The sequence below is a fragment of the Alternaria novae-zelandiae genome, assembly GCF_023758075.1.
Source record: "Alternaria novae-zelandiae strain BMP 2774 chromosome Unknown scaffold_26, whole genome shotgun sequence".
Classification (NCBI taxonomy): domain Eukaryota; kingdom Fungi; phylum Ascomycota; class Dothideomycetes; order Pleosporales; family Pleosporaceae; genus Alternaria; species Alternaria novae-zelandiae.
The window spans coordinates 206,618-219,538 of NW_026056986.1; the positions used below are offsets into that span (position 1 = coordinate 206,618).

At 50.8% G+C, this 12,921-nt stretch overlaps 4 protein-coding genes across 4 annotated transcripts; 2 read left to right on the forward strand and 2 right to left on the reverse strand.

The window, feature by feature from the left end:
- Window positions 1–490: 490 nt before the first annotated feature.
- Window positions 491–1,792, forward strand: J4E88_009782 (uncharacterized protein; the record flags this gene model as incomplete). Its single annotated transcript, XM_049403381.1, has 1 exon — window positions 491–1,792. One exon carries the CDS (start codon window positions 491–493, stop codon window positions 1,790–1,792), a length of 1,302 nt encoding a protein of 433 aa, XP_049250815.1.
- A 2,164-nt stretch (window positions 1,793–3,956) lies between these two features.
- On the reverse strand, window positions 3,957–4,869 carry J4E88_009783 (uncharacterized protein; the record flags this gene model as incomplete). Its single annotated transcript, XM_049403382.1, has 4 exons — window positions 3,957–4,102; window positions 4,167–4,457; window positions 4,512–4,589; window positions 4,695–4,869. 4 exons carry the CDS (start codon window positions 4,867–4,869, stop codon window positions 3,957–3,959), a joined length of 690 nt encoding a protein of 229 aa, XP_049250816.1.
- A 1,345-nt stretch (window positions 4,870–6,214) lies between these two features.
- J4E88_009784 (uncharacterized protein) lies at window positions 6,215–7,078 on the forward strand (the record flags this gene model as incomplete). Its single annotated transcript, XM_049403383.1, has 1 exon — window positions 6,215–7,078. The coding sequence occupies one exon, from the start codon at window positions 6,215–6,217 to the stop codon at window positions 7,076–7,078; it is 864 nt and encodes a 287-aa protein (XP_049250817.1).
- A 1,558-nt stretch (window positions 7,079–8,636) lies between these two features.
- On the reverse strand, window positions 8,637–12,263 carry J4E88_009785 (uncharacterized protein; the record flags this gene model as incomplete). The annotated part of the gene is made up of 7 exons (XM_049403384.1): window positions 8,637–8,693; window positions 8,743–9,199; window positions 9,790–9,871; window positions 10,533–10,919; window positions 10,999–11,706; window positions 11,765–12,004; window positions 12,206–12,263. The coding sequence occupies 7 exons, from the start codon at window positions 12,261–12,263 to the stop codon at window positions 8,637–8,639; spliced, it is 1,989 nt and encodes a 662-aa protein (XP_049250818.1).
- Window positions 12,264–12,921: the final 658 nt, after the last annotated feature.

Below are 12,921 nucleotides of genomic sequence, written 5' to 3' on the forward strand. Positions count from 1 at the left end.
TGATACCGCCGAAACCGCCGAGTGGCATGGAATCTTCCATACTTTTTGATCACGGATTCCCCCTATTGACCCGGCATTAATGGGCTTCATTTCTCGTGATCGCGACTACAGGCATGGCAATCTTGCGCGCCCCGTCATCGCCCTGAGTACCAAGCACCGACCCACGCGCATGCTGGTCTGCTAATTTTATCTTCTTGGTTACTGGTTACTGGTCACTGGTCAGCTACGGCAGATCCTCGTAAGGCAAGATCCGCCGTTTTGGTGGAGCTCAGCTCAGGCCGCTCAAGCCCGCCTCATCTTGAGCGCGCGTCGTCGCTCCTATCTTTTTTTCTCCCTCCACCTTTTCTTGTTTGTCAACCACGACACTGCCACTGACGATGACATGACCTGCCTTCCGGCGTTGCTTTCGTTTCCACTTCCACCCTTCGATTAGCGATGCGATAATACCCTTGGAGCATATTCACTCTCGTTTACAGTCTAGTCGCACATTATGCATTTCTCGCCTTCCCGCCTGGTCATAGGCATCGCCGTCTTCGTCGCTGTTAGCTTCTTCTACACCATCAACTCGATATCCGCACGCGATCCTACCTCCATCTTCTTCAACCCGCGCAAAGGCTATACTCCCCGCTATTCCGCCGTCAGACGCCAGCAGGCCGAGTCCTTCGTCGAGTCCTACAACCCCGCAAACGTAACCAAGGCCGGCCCCGAGAAGCAGCGGAAACTATGTGTGGGCATATCTTCTTACCAGCGCGACGGTGCTCAGTATCTGCCGGATGCTGTGGGCTCTCTACTTGAAGGACTTACGCCTGAAGAGCGACAGGAGATATACCTCATCGTCTTCATACCCCACTCGAACCCCGGGGCACACCCTGCGTACAACGAGGAGTGGCTATCTGGTCTTGCCGACGAGGTATTGACCTACGGATACGGCTACGACCGCATGCAGTACATTCGGATAATGGAGGCACGAAACAACTATATCGAGAAGGGTTTGTTCGACTACCAATACCTGTTGAACAAATGTACGGAACAATATACACCCTATGTTGCTCTTTTCGAAGACGACACCGTAGCCATGGACGGCTGGTACCACCGTACCCTCGGCGCCATCCACGAAGCCGAGCAACAAGCCGCCTTACAGCGCGCGAAACCCGACTTCCTCTACCTACGCCTCTTCTACACCGAAGAGTTTCTCGGCTGGAACGCCGAGGAGTGGAAGACGTACTTGAAGAACTCAGTCTACGTGGCCCTCGTACCCACGGTCGTCATCCTCTTCCTCCGCTTCGCACAACCCACCACTAAACTCACCCTCGCCCTCATGACCCGCCGCACTTTCTTCGCCATGTACACCACACTCGCCCTTCTCATCCTCATATACTTCGGCCTCGGCCGCATCACCGTCCAGCCCATGGCCGTCGGCGTCCACGAGATGCCGCGCTTCGCTTGCTGCAGTCAAGCCTTCGTCTTCCCCAACGTCAAAGCCGGCGAACTCGTCGAGTACTTCAAAGAACGCCATCTAGGATACATGGACGTCATAACAGAGGACTTTGCCAACGAACGCAACGAGCTGAGATATGCAGTCACACCCAGTCTGGTCCAACATGTGGGAAGGAAGAGCTTCCACGGTGACGATGTTGGTCCGATGAGCAAGTGGATGTTGAGTGTGGCAGAGAAGACGTGGAGTTTTGCGTTTGAGAAGTTTGATTGGAGGGCGTTGAGGAGGGAGCATGAAGAGGTTGCGAAGATGCGGAGTGATGCGAGAGATCCGTTTGCTGGTGGGCTGGAGATATAGATGTGCAACTGGAGTAATGATTTCCTATAGACTACTGATATGTTAGATAGAGATATACCCATGAATTTGTCAATGCATTTTGTTCCAATCAACTCAACACAGCTTTTGATTGTTCTTGTGATGTGCACACTTGTTGGGATCTCGTCATGTCTTCCATCAAACCACTTGTCCGGGACGCAGGCGTGAAAGTCATTCGGCATGATGGAATCAAAGTCATGCATACTGAAATGTACTACTGTTCGAATTAGTTGAGAAGTAAAGTCGACTAAATACTAGCTGTGCATTTATTGGGGCTGGGATTTTGGTGATTGGCCAGTCTTGGCTGCTCGTTGGTGGTGAACCGGGAGGTGGAAGTGATAGCTTGCTAGTCAACGCAGGCTTTCGTGGGCTAAGAAAGGTTCCAAAGAACATTCGATCACATTTTGGTGTGCCGGAGTTATGTGTGGACCGACTCCAGGTCTGATCTTGCTTGATGCCGTGCCGCTGAAGCGTCACTCATGGCCTGACTGAGCGCGCAGAAGTACCGAGATTGACACGTCGCAGTATAACCTAGACTCTATTAGTCAAGCTTCTTTGTGCGGGGTTGATAAGGGTTTACCTGCTTCTTCTCCTGTCGCTGCCTCTTTCTTCACCCTGCTCCTTCACTCCAACCTCTTGCCCATCCACCATCTGAAAACCTCAATACTTCACGGTCCGACGAAGCTGGTTGTGCGAAATGTCTCAAAACTACTCCGCCTTTCATCAAGTTACGTCCTGCGCTGGATACGATGTCATTGGTAAGTTCGCTTGTTCAACTTTTGCAGCGACGACGTGGAGCAACCACAACATGTAGAAACGCGGGTAGCGAAGTGTAGGGGCTGCATCTATGGTCTGAAGATATATATAACTGTTATACACAGGATAGAACTGCAATTACGCATAAAACTGGGATTTCTGAAACTTTCGTTGAAATTGTTGTTGACGATTTGGTGTTGGGATTTCCTTGTAATTCACGAGCTTCTATTACGAACCATTGTTTAACGCCACTAAATATGGATACAAGCACTGGCTAACACTATTTTCAGGTTTAGGAGAAGAAGATGGGCTAAAGTTTATTCGCAACGGGCCAACGAGCGTTGACTTCGATCTCTAGCCTGGGTATCTTATCGACCGCACTTAAATGTCCGACTTTTATCGCTAGATAAATTATTTCGCCACCCTGGGCCCGATTAAAGAACTCGCTTTCAAGCTATTCAATCGCTACGGTTACTTGAGAGAGGAATACAAAGAGTACATCGTTAAGAAGGGGTCTGGCATCTGGGGATTGGAGCTAGACACTGGTCTTCTCCTTCTACTTAACGGTACTACTACAAATTATGCTGCTCGATGCTACGGTGGAAGCGCACGCATTATGCGAAAGGTACTGGAAGGATTCTTAGATTACTTTAAGAAGCCTGTGTATGCGTTTGTTAATTTATGGGAAAGTACTGCAAAGGGGTTGACTCCTTGCATCTTTTACGATGATTAAGAACAGAGATTTCGCGATCTGGGATTCTGACGTGTGGGTAACACGAAATTCTTCGCCTTGTTGAGCGACGCTAGTTATCTATGCTATTGCCTACCCGCAGCAGATGATTTTGATCCTTCGCCTTTACAGCTATCTAAAGGTACCGAGGACTTTATGAACATTGTTGTTGACGTCCTTGCATCTCTAGACTACATGTTCCGCGAAAAGCTGGACGCTAAATAGTGAGATGAGCACGGAAGAGGTTTATGGGGTTGTCCTACACTCTTCAGGTGGCAACCTCCTGCACATTGTTGCTCTCAGTGGGATGTACCAAAGTGCAGCTTCTATGGTTGCCCGCTGGCCTGAACTGCGTGATGCGAGGAATGATGCGGGTGAAACTCCGCTTGAGGCTTTGGAATGGCTAATCGAGGAGGATAAAATGAGACTCGAATACTTCGATGCGAAGGATCGATTCGATCATGGATGGATCACGCCCAAGAACACTGAAGAGACCTTAGCTGTGCTACGCGGATAGTTAGGCTACTCATGATGTCAACAAATTGATTCAGTACAACGATCCTCATGAACGCATCAGATGATTAGAAAACGTGTTGGACTTTGTGAAATTTCGACTAGAGCAACTCCTGGAAACACCGCGCACATGTCAACTGTAGAGAACTACGACGTTGGGCCATTGCCAGCCTGCTCTTTACCCTCTTCGCTGCTCAATGGGGTATACTCAGCTCCAACCAGCTTCGCAAGCTCTGAGATGTTGGTGTGATCAACCGTGTTCTGCATGCGGTACATGTACTCGCATTCGCCATCTAAACATTCTTTCCGTTAGCACTGCGACTGCGAAACGGAGTATTAATATCTAACTATACTCACCGGCTGATAGAACCACCTCACCACCATTCAATGCCTTCGGTCCCACAGAGTTCACATGCTGCAGGTTCCCCAACGCGCCCTTGATGCCCCCGAAGATTCTGGACATGGTGCTACCCGCGTTGCGCATGTAGTCTCGCTGTTCATCACCGGCCTTGCCTTCAGCTAGATTAGACTTGAACTGGAAAAGCTTGTGCAGTCGAAGGCTTGGGTCAGTGTAGATGGGGTATTTGGAAGAAGAGTTGGCAGCATAGGTGTCGATGGGTTGGTAGGAGCCGCATCCTATGATGAGAACTGGACACTATTTGTTAGATGAATGTATAATGACTCCACACAGTTAATGCTTACTCTGAGTATTGGAAGGGAGGTTCGATGGCGGTATAGATTCGCTGATGCAGCGGACATACGCTTGGCAGTTCAAGCACCCTGTCGATGTTAGCATCCTTCACGCATCCTGTTCTTCCACTACCCTTCTGATCGAGATGATGCGAGTGTAGTAGCACATGAACCCTGCGATTGGACAGCACTCACAGAAATGCCGAGTGAACACCAGTACAGTCCTCTGGCCTTTGACCAGTTCACCCAATGTCTTCGTCTTGCCTTCGCGATCGTATACATCAACTTTGAGCGCTTCCGACAACTCATCGGCTGTGGGCAGTTTACGTGCGCCAGTCACGTCGGCGGATTCGGGAGCAGCGGCAGCCATCATGTAAGGCTTTGCATATAATGGTGGGTCTATCTCGAGTGTCTGTGGACGTTGGCAGCGCGTTGTTTGCTGTCTATGGTCATCCCTTGGTCTTGGTGATGACGATTGCGGGTTACGGGAGCGGCATGGCGTTGCGCTAATGGTGGCGCTAGGATCGATGCGATATAGTGCGACTGTCCTGAGTGTGAGGCTGGAGCTCTCGATGTTATTCTTGTTCAATGGCACCACATCACGTCGTTGCGAAACGGAACGACTCATTGTGAAAAATGTCACTTTTTGCTACAACGCATGCGCTGAATGCTATGTCGCCGACGATTTGCTTGCAGCGCCGTTTCACGAACTTTGAGTCATCCACCATAGCAGGAAAGACAGAGACGAGAAGCTGCGACGGGATTTCAACCAGGGACGAAAGTGCACGAGGCTCGATGCCATTGTCGCGCAAAGCTTAGCAGAACCTGCCTTTGGCGACTAGGATCTGGACTACCACTTGCACACACCGACTGTGCCAGCTCAGCCTCGCCCTCCAGCACGTTCCAAATCGCGGCCGCCGGGGCATGCGACAACAACGAAGCGCCGTTCGTGATGGTCTGGAAGCGGAGTGTCCGGACGCGGGGATTTGTTTTCATGGAGACGATCAGCTAGCCGAAAACCACGTCACAAACTCACAAATCTTCCGGCCACATCGTATTCGGCACATGGGACTACCCGGGTAGACAGTACGTGCATCCCCAAAGTAACATCAAATGTAGTTTTACCTTGCAACTTCGTCCTATTTTGTCACCGCTGCTCGGATGACAGCCGAAGCGATTACTTTTCAAGCTTCGTCAAGCTCGATTGACAGGTGCTATTCTATAGTTGGCTGCTAATAATGGAGCGGCTAGTCGTTAGCTGCCCATCAAGCCTCGCCGGGATGCATCCGAACTATCGAAAAAGACCCTTAACCAGAAAACGTCGCTCGTGTTAAGCGCAATATCGTCATATCATGCGACTGAGCCTCGTATTGCGGCGCAACAAGAGCCGAACGTCGTGGAAGTCCCGCTCGCGAGCCAATGAGATTCGAATCGCCTCTCCGAGAGCCTTACGAGAGCCACAACATGGCACCAGGGCTAAGCAAGGACGTGATCAGCTGTTCCTCCTCCGTATATCCGATCACACTCCGTTACTACCAACAGTTAGGATGACATCGTGGTGGCCATGTACATGAAAGATATATAGTCCAGCCATCGCATGTCCAGTTGTTTGCATCCTCATCATCCATCAACAGCCAACAACAACTACCAGCATCTCCTCAACACACACTATACATTTCCACTTCACTCAAGACCCAAAAGACATTCTCGCCAACATGCTCGCCAGATCTGCCGCCATCGCGTTGATCTTAGCATCCGCTGCATCAGCATCTCCCACTCTCCGCATGCGCGAGGACAAATGCACAATCGCCTACGACTCGTGCGTCGCCGCAGGAACTGCTGAAGTCATCTGCTCATGCGACCGGACCGCTTGCTACGGTGAGGACGCCGCGCGCATCCGCGAATGGTGCTCATCCCAAATCGCCCTCCTCCCAAAGACGACCTCAACAGCTACTTCAGCGGCGGCCTTCTCTTCTATCTCCGGTATCCCCGGCGGCTGCAATCCAGCTCACCCCGGATCGTGCCCTACACCAACCTCTGCTCCAGCTGCCACCTTTTCGTCCATCTCTGGCATTCCAGGAGGTTGCAACCCTGCCCACCCAGGATCATGCCCTACGCCCTCTGCTGGATCTCAACCAGCCGCTGTCCCTACACCAACTGCTGCCCCTTGCCCTGCGGTAACCGGAACACCAAACTCCAGCCCCAAACCCGTTGAGGGCAAGACATGGACCGTCTCGAACCTAAGCCGCTACTGCATCGACGGAAACTCGGGTTGCGACTACAACTTCGACTTCACCGCGGATGGCAAGACCGAGCACTGCACTGTTATCCGCATGCCCGGCGCCAACGCTGCTACCGAGAGCTGGTCCAACCAGTCGTGCGGTACTGATCTGACCGTCTCTTGGGGATACACCGCGCAGCCCGCGCCTGCATTCGCTGTTATCACTGTCAGCAAGTGCAGTGAGCTCGCTTGGTTCGGCGTTTCTGATGTCAATGGCGGAAAGGTTTCGCCCAGCAGCCCCTTCGGCTCCGGTGACTTTGGCACTCTTCCTGCCTCGCCTGTTTACACTTACTACTAGAGAGTTTTGACGTATGATTGATGAGACGGACATGATAGATTTTACGAACTTGGCGAATAGAGATTAATGTAATGGCTTTACTATTTTGATATACTTTGCTCAGAAATGGCTGTCCGCTCGTACAAAGAACGAACATCATTTGGACTGTACATGTACATAATGAGTCCGCACGTCGAACGAAGTCCAGTGTGATCGTTCACTAGTATAACTAGGTACAAAAGCCGTTGGTTCGACGAGTGGTTGACCTTCCTGACGCGAGTTCATATCAAGATAAACTCTTCGCCTTCGTGTCTTGCCCAAGTCGATTTCTGAAGACCGGTATAGTAAAAATTAAGCCGATTGATGTCCCATAACTCTTTCTCTACGAAAGTAATTCCCACAACAGTAAAACGATGATTTTCACAGGGTCGCAACGTTACCATATGTGAGCATCCCTCTAGGGTACAGATGATGTCGCCTTTAGATGGCTGGTTGACATGGCCTAGATGCCCGCCTTCTGTTAAGAAGAGCTGTCTGGTATTGATAAGGTAGGTGTGAAAGCGCAACGCGTGCAGATGTTGGATATTTTCCACGACCGAAGACTTTCCAATGTTTTCCACATAGTCGTCGTATGCATCCAAAAGGCTCATCGTGGACTCAGGAGCTAGAAAGCCGTGGTAGTCCTTGTACTCGACATCAGGTCGGTAGCTTTGCGTGAGTAGAACGCTAAGAAGGCGCTCACGAGAACAAGCTGTATGTTCTTGTATAGACTCTAGTCGTTGGTCGAGTGATAGATAGTCTTTGAGGTTCTCATCATACCAGCTAGCGGACCGAAACCGAAATTCAGGTGCGAAGCATCTATCTATCGTGTCGAAACGCACGCCCCGCACACGTAGTTCGGATTGATCTTGGGAATGAGCCCAAATGTGATGATCTACATTAGAAAGAAAAGCTCCGTCAAAACCAAGCGCGAAAAGTGGTGTTGAGACCGAGGCTTGCCATTCTGGTACCCAAGACGGCAGATTCCCGGATAATAGTTGGTCGTTTCTCTCTCGTCCACAATATGATAGCAGATTCAGAGACTGCGTCGACCGTATAATAGATTTCGCAGTATTAATGAGGGTCTCTTCGTAGGTAGAATTGTAATCTGTCTCGATAGGTGCAGCATCGTCGTCGATCTTTTGTAAGCCTAAAAATGCATATACGGAGTCTCTGGGGTCGGTGGTTTGCAACATCGGGGATAACTTTGAGAGTGTCCATACAAAGGGCATAGCATCTTCGTCGCGAGTATGAGAAATGTTGTGCCAGCTGCGATGCATTATAGAGAGAGTGCGAGATCCATGCGTGGAGACGATGTCATGATATGACATGTCTTGCGACGAGTCCCGAGCCAGCATGGACGATCTTATACGAGGCAATGGTGCAACCCCAGATGTTTTTGGAACGAAAGGAGCTTTCGATAACCACACAAGTGCCAAGAAAGGTATGGCAAGCCCTCCTAAAAGGAAAGTTGCGCGCTTTGAGAGTACAATTTCCTGAAAGACCCATGCACGGGAGAACCAAGCGCTTTCGAGAAGGTTTAAAATCGCGACGAAGTCTTGTGGAGAACATTGAAGAAGTCGATCCATGATCTTTTCTTTTGTGAGAAATATACTTTCTCGAAGTTCGAGTGAGTAGCTTGCTACCGTGATGAGAGCGAGAAGTTGTTTGCTAGGTCTTGCTCCCATGCCCAACCAAGCTATGACTCTTTCACCCTTCTTGTAGACATCACCCATCATCTTGACTTGATGATTGCGCTCTTGCGTACTAGACTGATTGATGTTGATTTGGTCGATCCAGAGATAGCCAGTCTTGCATTCTGCTGAGAGATAAGGCAGTGCCTTAGCAAGGTTATCGTTGGTCCGTATCGTCTGACCGTCTTTTAGACACAGGATATTCTGGCGAGTGTCCGGACCCCAGACATATGAAACGGTTTCGAAGGGTGGAGCATTGGCTAATCTTGTGTGTTCGATGTCGTACTGCCACTCGCTCGGTCCTGTCTTCTCGACTTTGAAGATGCGTATTTCATCTTCTTTTTTGAGAGATCGATAGGTGTAGGCGGGTAATGTGGAGTCGTCTTGCTGAGTGCGCGCCAGGCTGGCCCTGGTAACTGGCCTATGACCTGCACACGGAGTGGTTTTGCGACGTTTGGCAGGCGGCCCAGAGATCTCCATTTGGACATTTGTTTGCACCAAGACTCGAAGATGGTTTGTCTGGGCGAGATTGAGATGAAGGAAAGTACTCGGGTGGGAGCGCGGTGCGGCTGAGATGATATGGGGGGACGGCACAGCCCCGCTGCGCACCATCTTTCGCTCAGCCTCATCGCATTAATTCTGCTACCACGCAGCTTTGGTGTACGAGTGAGTGTCCGTAGCTAGAACAGCAATGCCCAAATACTGATCTGGCCGTTCGGCGCATAGTGGCGCGTATTATCCATTGTGTCAGGCACGCGCAGGGTGTCCACAATCTGTCCTACAGCAACCACAACGTCCCAGATCCGTCGCTCACACAGTATGGCGAGCGCCAATGCCACGAACTTGCAGCAACGTTTCCGTACCACGCCGAAGTTGAGCTCGTGGTCGCTTCACCCCTACGACGAACAATTCACACCGCGTTATTAGGATTTGAGCCAGAAGTGTCACGGGGTGTTCAGGTTCTGGCTTTACCCTCGTTGCAAGAAGCAAGCAACTTACCTTGCGACACTGGCAGCGATGTCGAAGTTCTTCAGGAAGAGTTTGAGAATACCGTAGCGGACTTCGGCCTCGTAGAAGAGGGCTGGTAAGTGAAAGTAGGCGGATGGACCATCAAATCTTGATCCAGCATTCCAAAAAGTATCAGTACAGGGTAGGCTTACCAAGTATGGCAGACTGACGCATCGCTCACGAGTGCCTCACTTCTCGCTAGAGCCGAAAGCGCTCGGCAATGGCTTCGAGACAGACCGGAGAACAACATTGTTGTGGTCTCGCATGGCTGCTTCCTACACTTCCTCACCGATGACTGGAAGGGCTCATTGAGCGCACAAGGTTTGCAGCCACTTGAACGCTGCATCATTTTGACGATTGCTGATCATCTATGACTAGCCACCGGATGGTCGAACGCGGAGTTTCGTTCATATGAGCTTTCGAGTGATGGTGGTAGTACCCTACTAAGGGAGACAGCAGAATCAAAGGAGAGGAGAGGAATTACAGCAGGCGACCATGAGAGCGAAGAGGAGAGGCTGCTGGAGAGAAAGAAGACGATCGACACTTGGTTAACGTGGGGCATTGTCACTGGTTGAATCATGGGTTATGGTTAGATTGTATGGTATATCGAAAGAACAGCTCGCGTATCCGCTTCCAACACCGAAAACCTCTTTACCCCTCCATCTGCCCTTTGACATCTTCCCACCACTTGTCAACCACTCCTGCCCTCTCATCATCTCTTGCCTTGATCTCACAGGGGAACGGCAACGGTCCCCCGATGACATGCGGTGTCCATTGGTCCGGCCCAATCTCTACTCCATCTTTCTTCCCAAGTTGAAAATTCTTGACCAAGTTCCCACAAAAGACCAACAGCTCCGCCTCCGCAAGATCCTGGCCAGGACACACTCTCTTGCCCCTCCCAAAGATATGATGGCCTTTCAAGCGTGGGTGTTCGGTAAGTGGAGACTTGAAATTGGGAGACGAGGGGTCGAGCCAGCGGGAGGGGTCGTAGACGGAGGGAGGGGAAGAGGAATAAGTGGTGGGGTTTTGAGCCATGGCGATGTCGAGAACGTGGACGACGGCGCCGCGGGGAAAATGGTAGCCAGAGTGGGTGTAGTTCTTCGAGAGTAGGCGGGGGACGCCTGATGACTGGTCAGCTTCATGCTGTATGGAACTTGGAACAGTTCGAGGATTGAGGACACAAGGGAAGAAAGAATTTACCGAGTGGAACAGTACTCTTCCATCTCACACATTCCTTGATAGCTGCCCTCAAAATCGGTAACCGTGGACTGTGCTTAAAGTCCACCATCTCATCCTTTCCAACTACCTCATCAATTTGCTGACGCACTTTGGCTTGCCATTCCGGATGTAGGATCATAGCCATGACGAACAGCGTCGCCGGTCCGCCAATAGTATAGATCGCGACAGTGCAGAGCATGCCTACTGCAGCCTTGGCCTCCTCCTCGTCAGCGAAGAGAAGGTCGGTATCGGAGCCAATAGCTTTGGTATCCAAGCTTGCGGTGGTGTAAATTGCCTTATCTTTGGATGCTTTTGCCAGATCGAATGCGTCCTTCCACAGCGCTGATTCCTTATCTCGGCGTTCTCGCACTCCGCGCTGACCCGGCGCCATCCACTCAGGGAAGTATCTTAGGAACGGCATGAGATTAGGGATGGGCCCAGAAGGGCCAAGTTGGGAGATGAAGGCGCCGGCGTTGATCATGTGCTCTATTGAACGATCGGCGGTGCCATACGCGAGGCGAGAGCTGATTCTAGCACAGAAGAGATGGGTGAGAGTGAAGAAGTCTTCTGGCTTTTGGGAGAGCTCGTGCATGAAGCGCTTCATCTCAAGCTGAATGTGACCGTAGTATTGGTTCTTAGCTGCGCGGGTCATCATTGCGTTTGCGAATCTTTTTTGACGGTGGAAGTGATCTGTAAGTCGGAGGTCAGTGACAAGCTCATATCAGAGTCTTGGTAATGGCAGACATACCTGTGTATCCGAGCAGAGGCAAGTACAAAAAGTCCTGTGTCACACCTGGGAAAGACCCAATATCTGCCCTCGCCGAACTCAGCTCAGCGTTCTTGACCATTAAGTCTTGCGCAACATCTTCTCTTGCGACCCAGATGTGCGTTTCGCCCCCAAGTGTACATGCGAACAGCCCGCCATACTGCTTGCTGAACTTGTGCATTGAGGTCCAAGCCTGCATGCGGTCGACATCGTGAACGCGACCTAAGTAAGGAAGTGTTGAGCGCGGACCCGGGAGAGCTTTGAGACCGGAGCCAAACGGCGGAAGTTCGCATGTGAAGTAGTGAAAGCAATGGTATGTAACAAAGAGAAACAGAAGTATGAGGAGGGTGCGAATTACAGACACGAAGACTTGATATCCAGAAGTAGGGAACGAATAGGCTGTATGATATATCGTAGCGTTACCGGACTGGAGGATGGCCGCTGCGTCTGGCAGCTGCATGTTCGGTGCAGAGTTGCCCATGTCGACTGTGGCTGTATCTTGAACTTGAGGTTGGACTTCGCACCTTCCATCGCTGGCCGATGCAAATGTCCATATATACACTCGAAGCGACATAGTAAAGCCACTTCCACAGGTGTGGTCAGCAACCATCAGCCTAATCTTTTTTTGGAATACGGTCACCGATCATGTGGCTGCTCACACATTTTCCCTCGCAACTCATCCATATTAGATATACTCAATCAGTTTGATGGCCGATTCAGCTGCGTAAAGAGTAAGGAATAGTGAGGATATCCGTACGCTGCAAGAAACAGAGCAGCAAAGTAGGGAGGTCAGCTCAAACGACGTTCCAAGCTCTCGGGTTGAGCATGCGCATAACATCCTCATCGGTACGGGACGTATATCGGTTCCCGTGAAAGCTTGATGCATGCGTGCTGCGACCGTGCGTACTGTATAAGCACCGATGCATCTTCTTCTTCTAATGTGTAACTTCCTGATTCACCGTATTACCAGGGCCCATGACGAATTAGGAAACCTTTTCGCATGTGCTGTCATCATCTTCTACGCTATTACCGGTTTCGGGATCGGTCCAGTCGCCAGAGTCGCCATCAGTGGTGCCTGCCTCTTCCTGGAAGTCAGCCTACATGCCGTGTGCGATATGATTGGATGTGCTAGCGTTGCG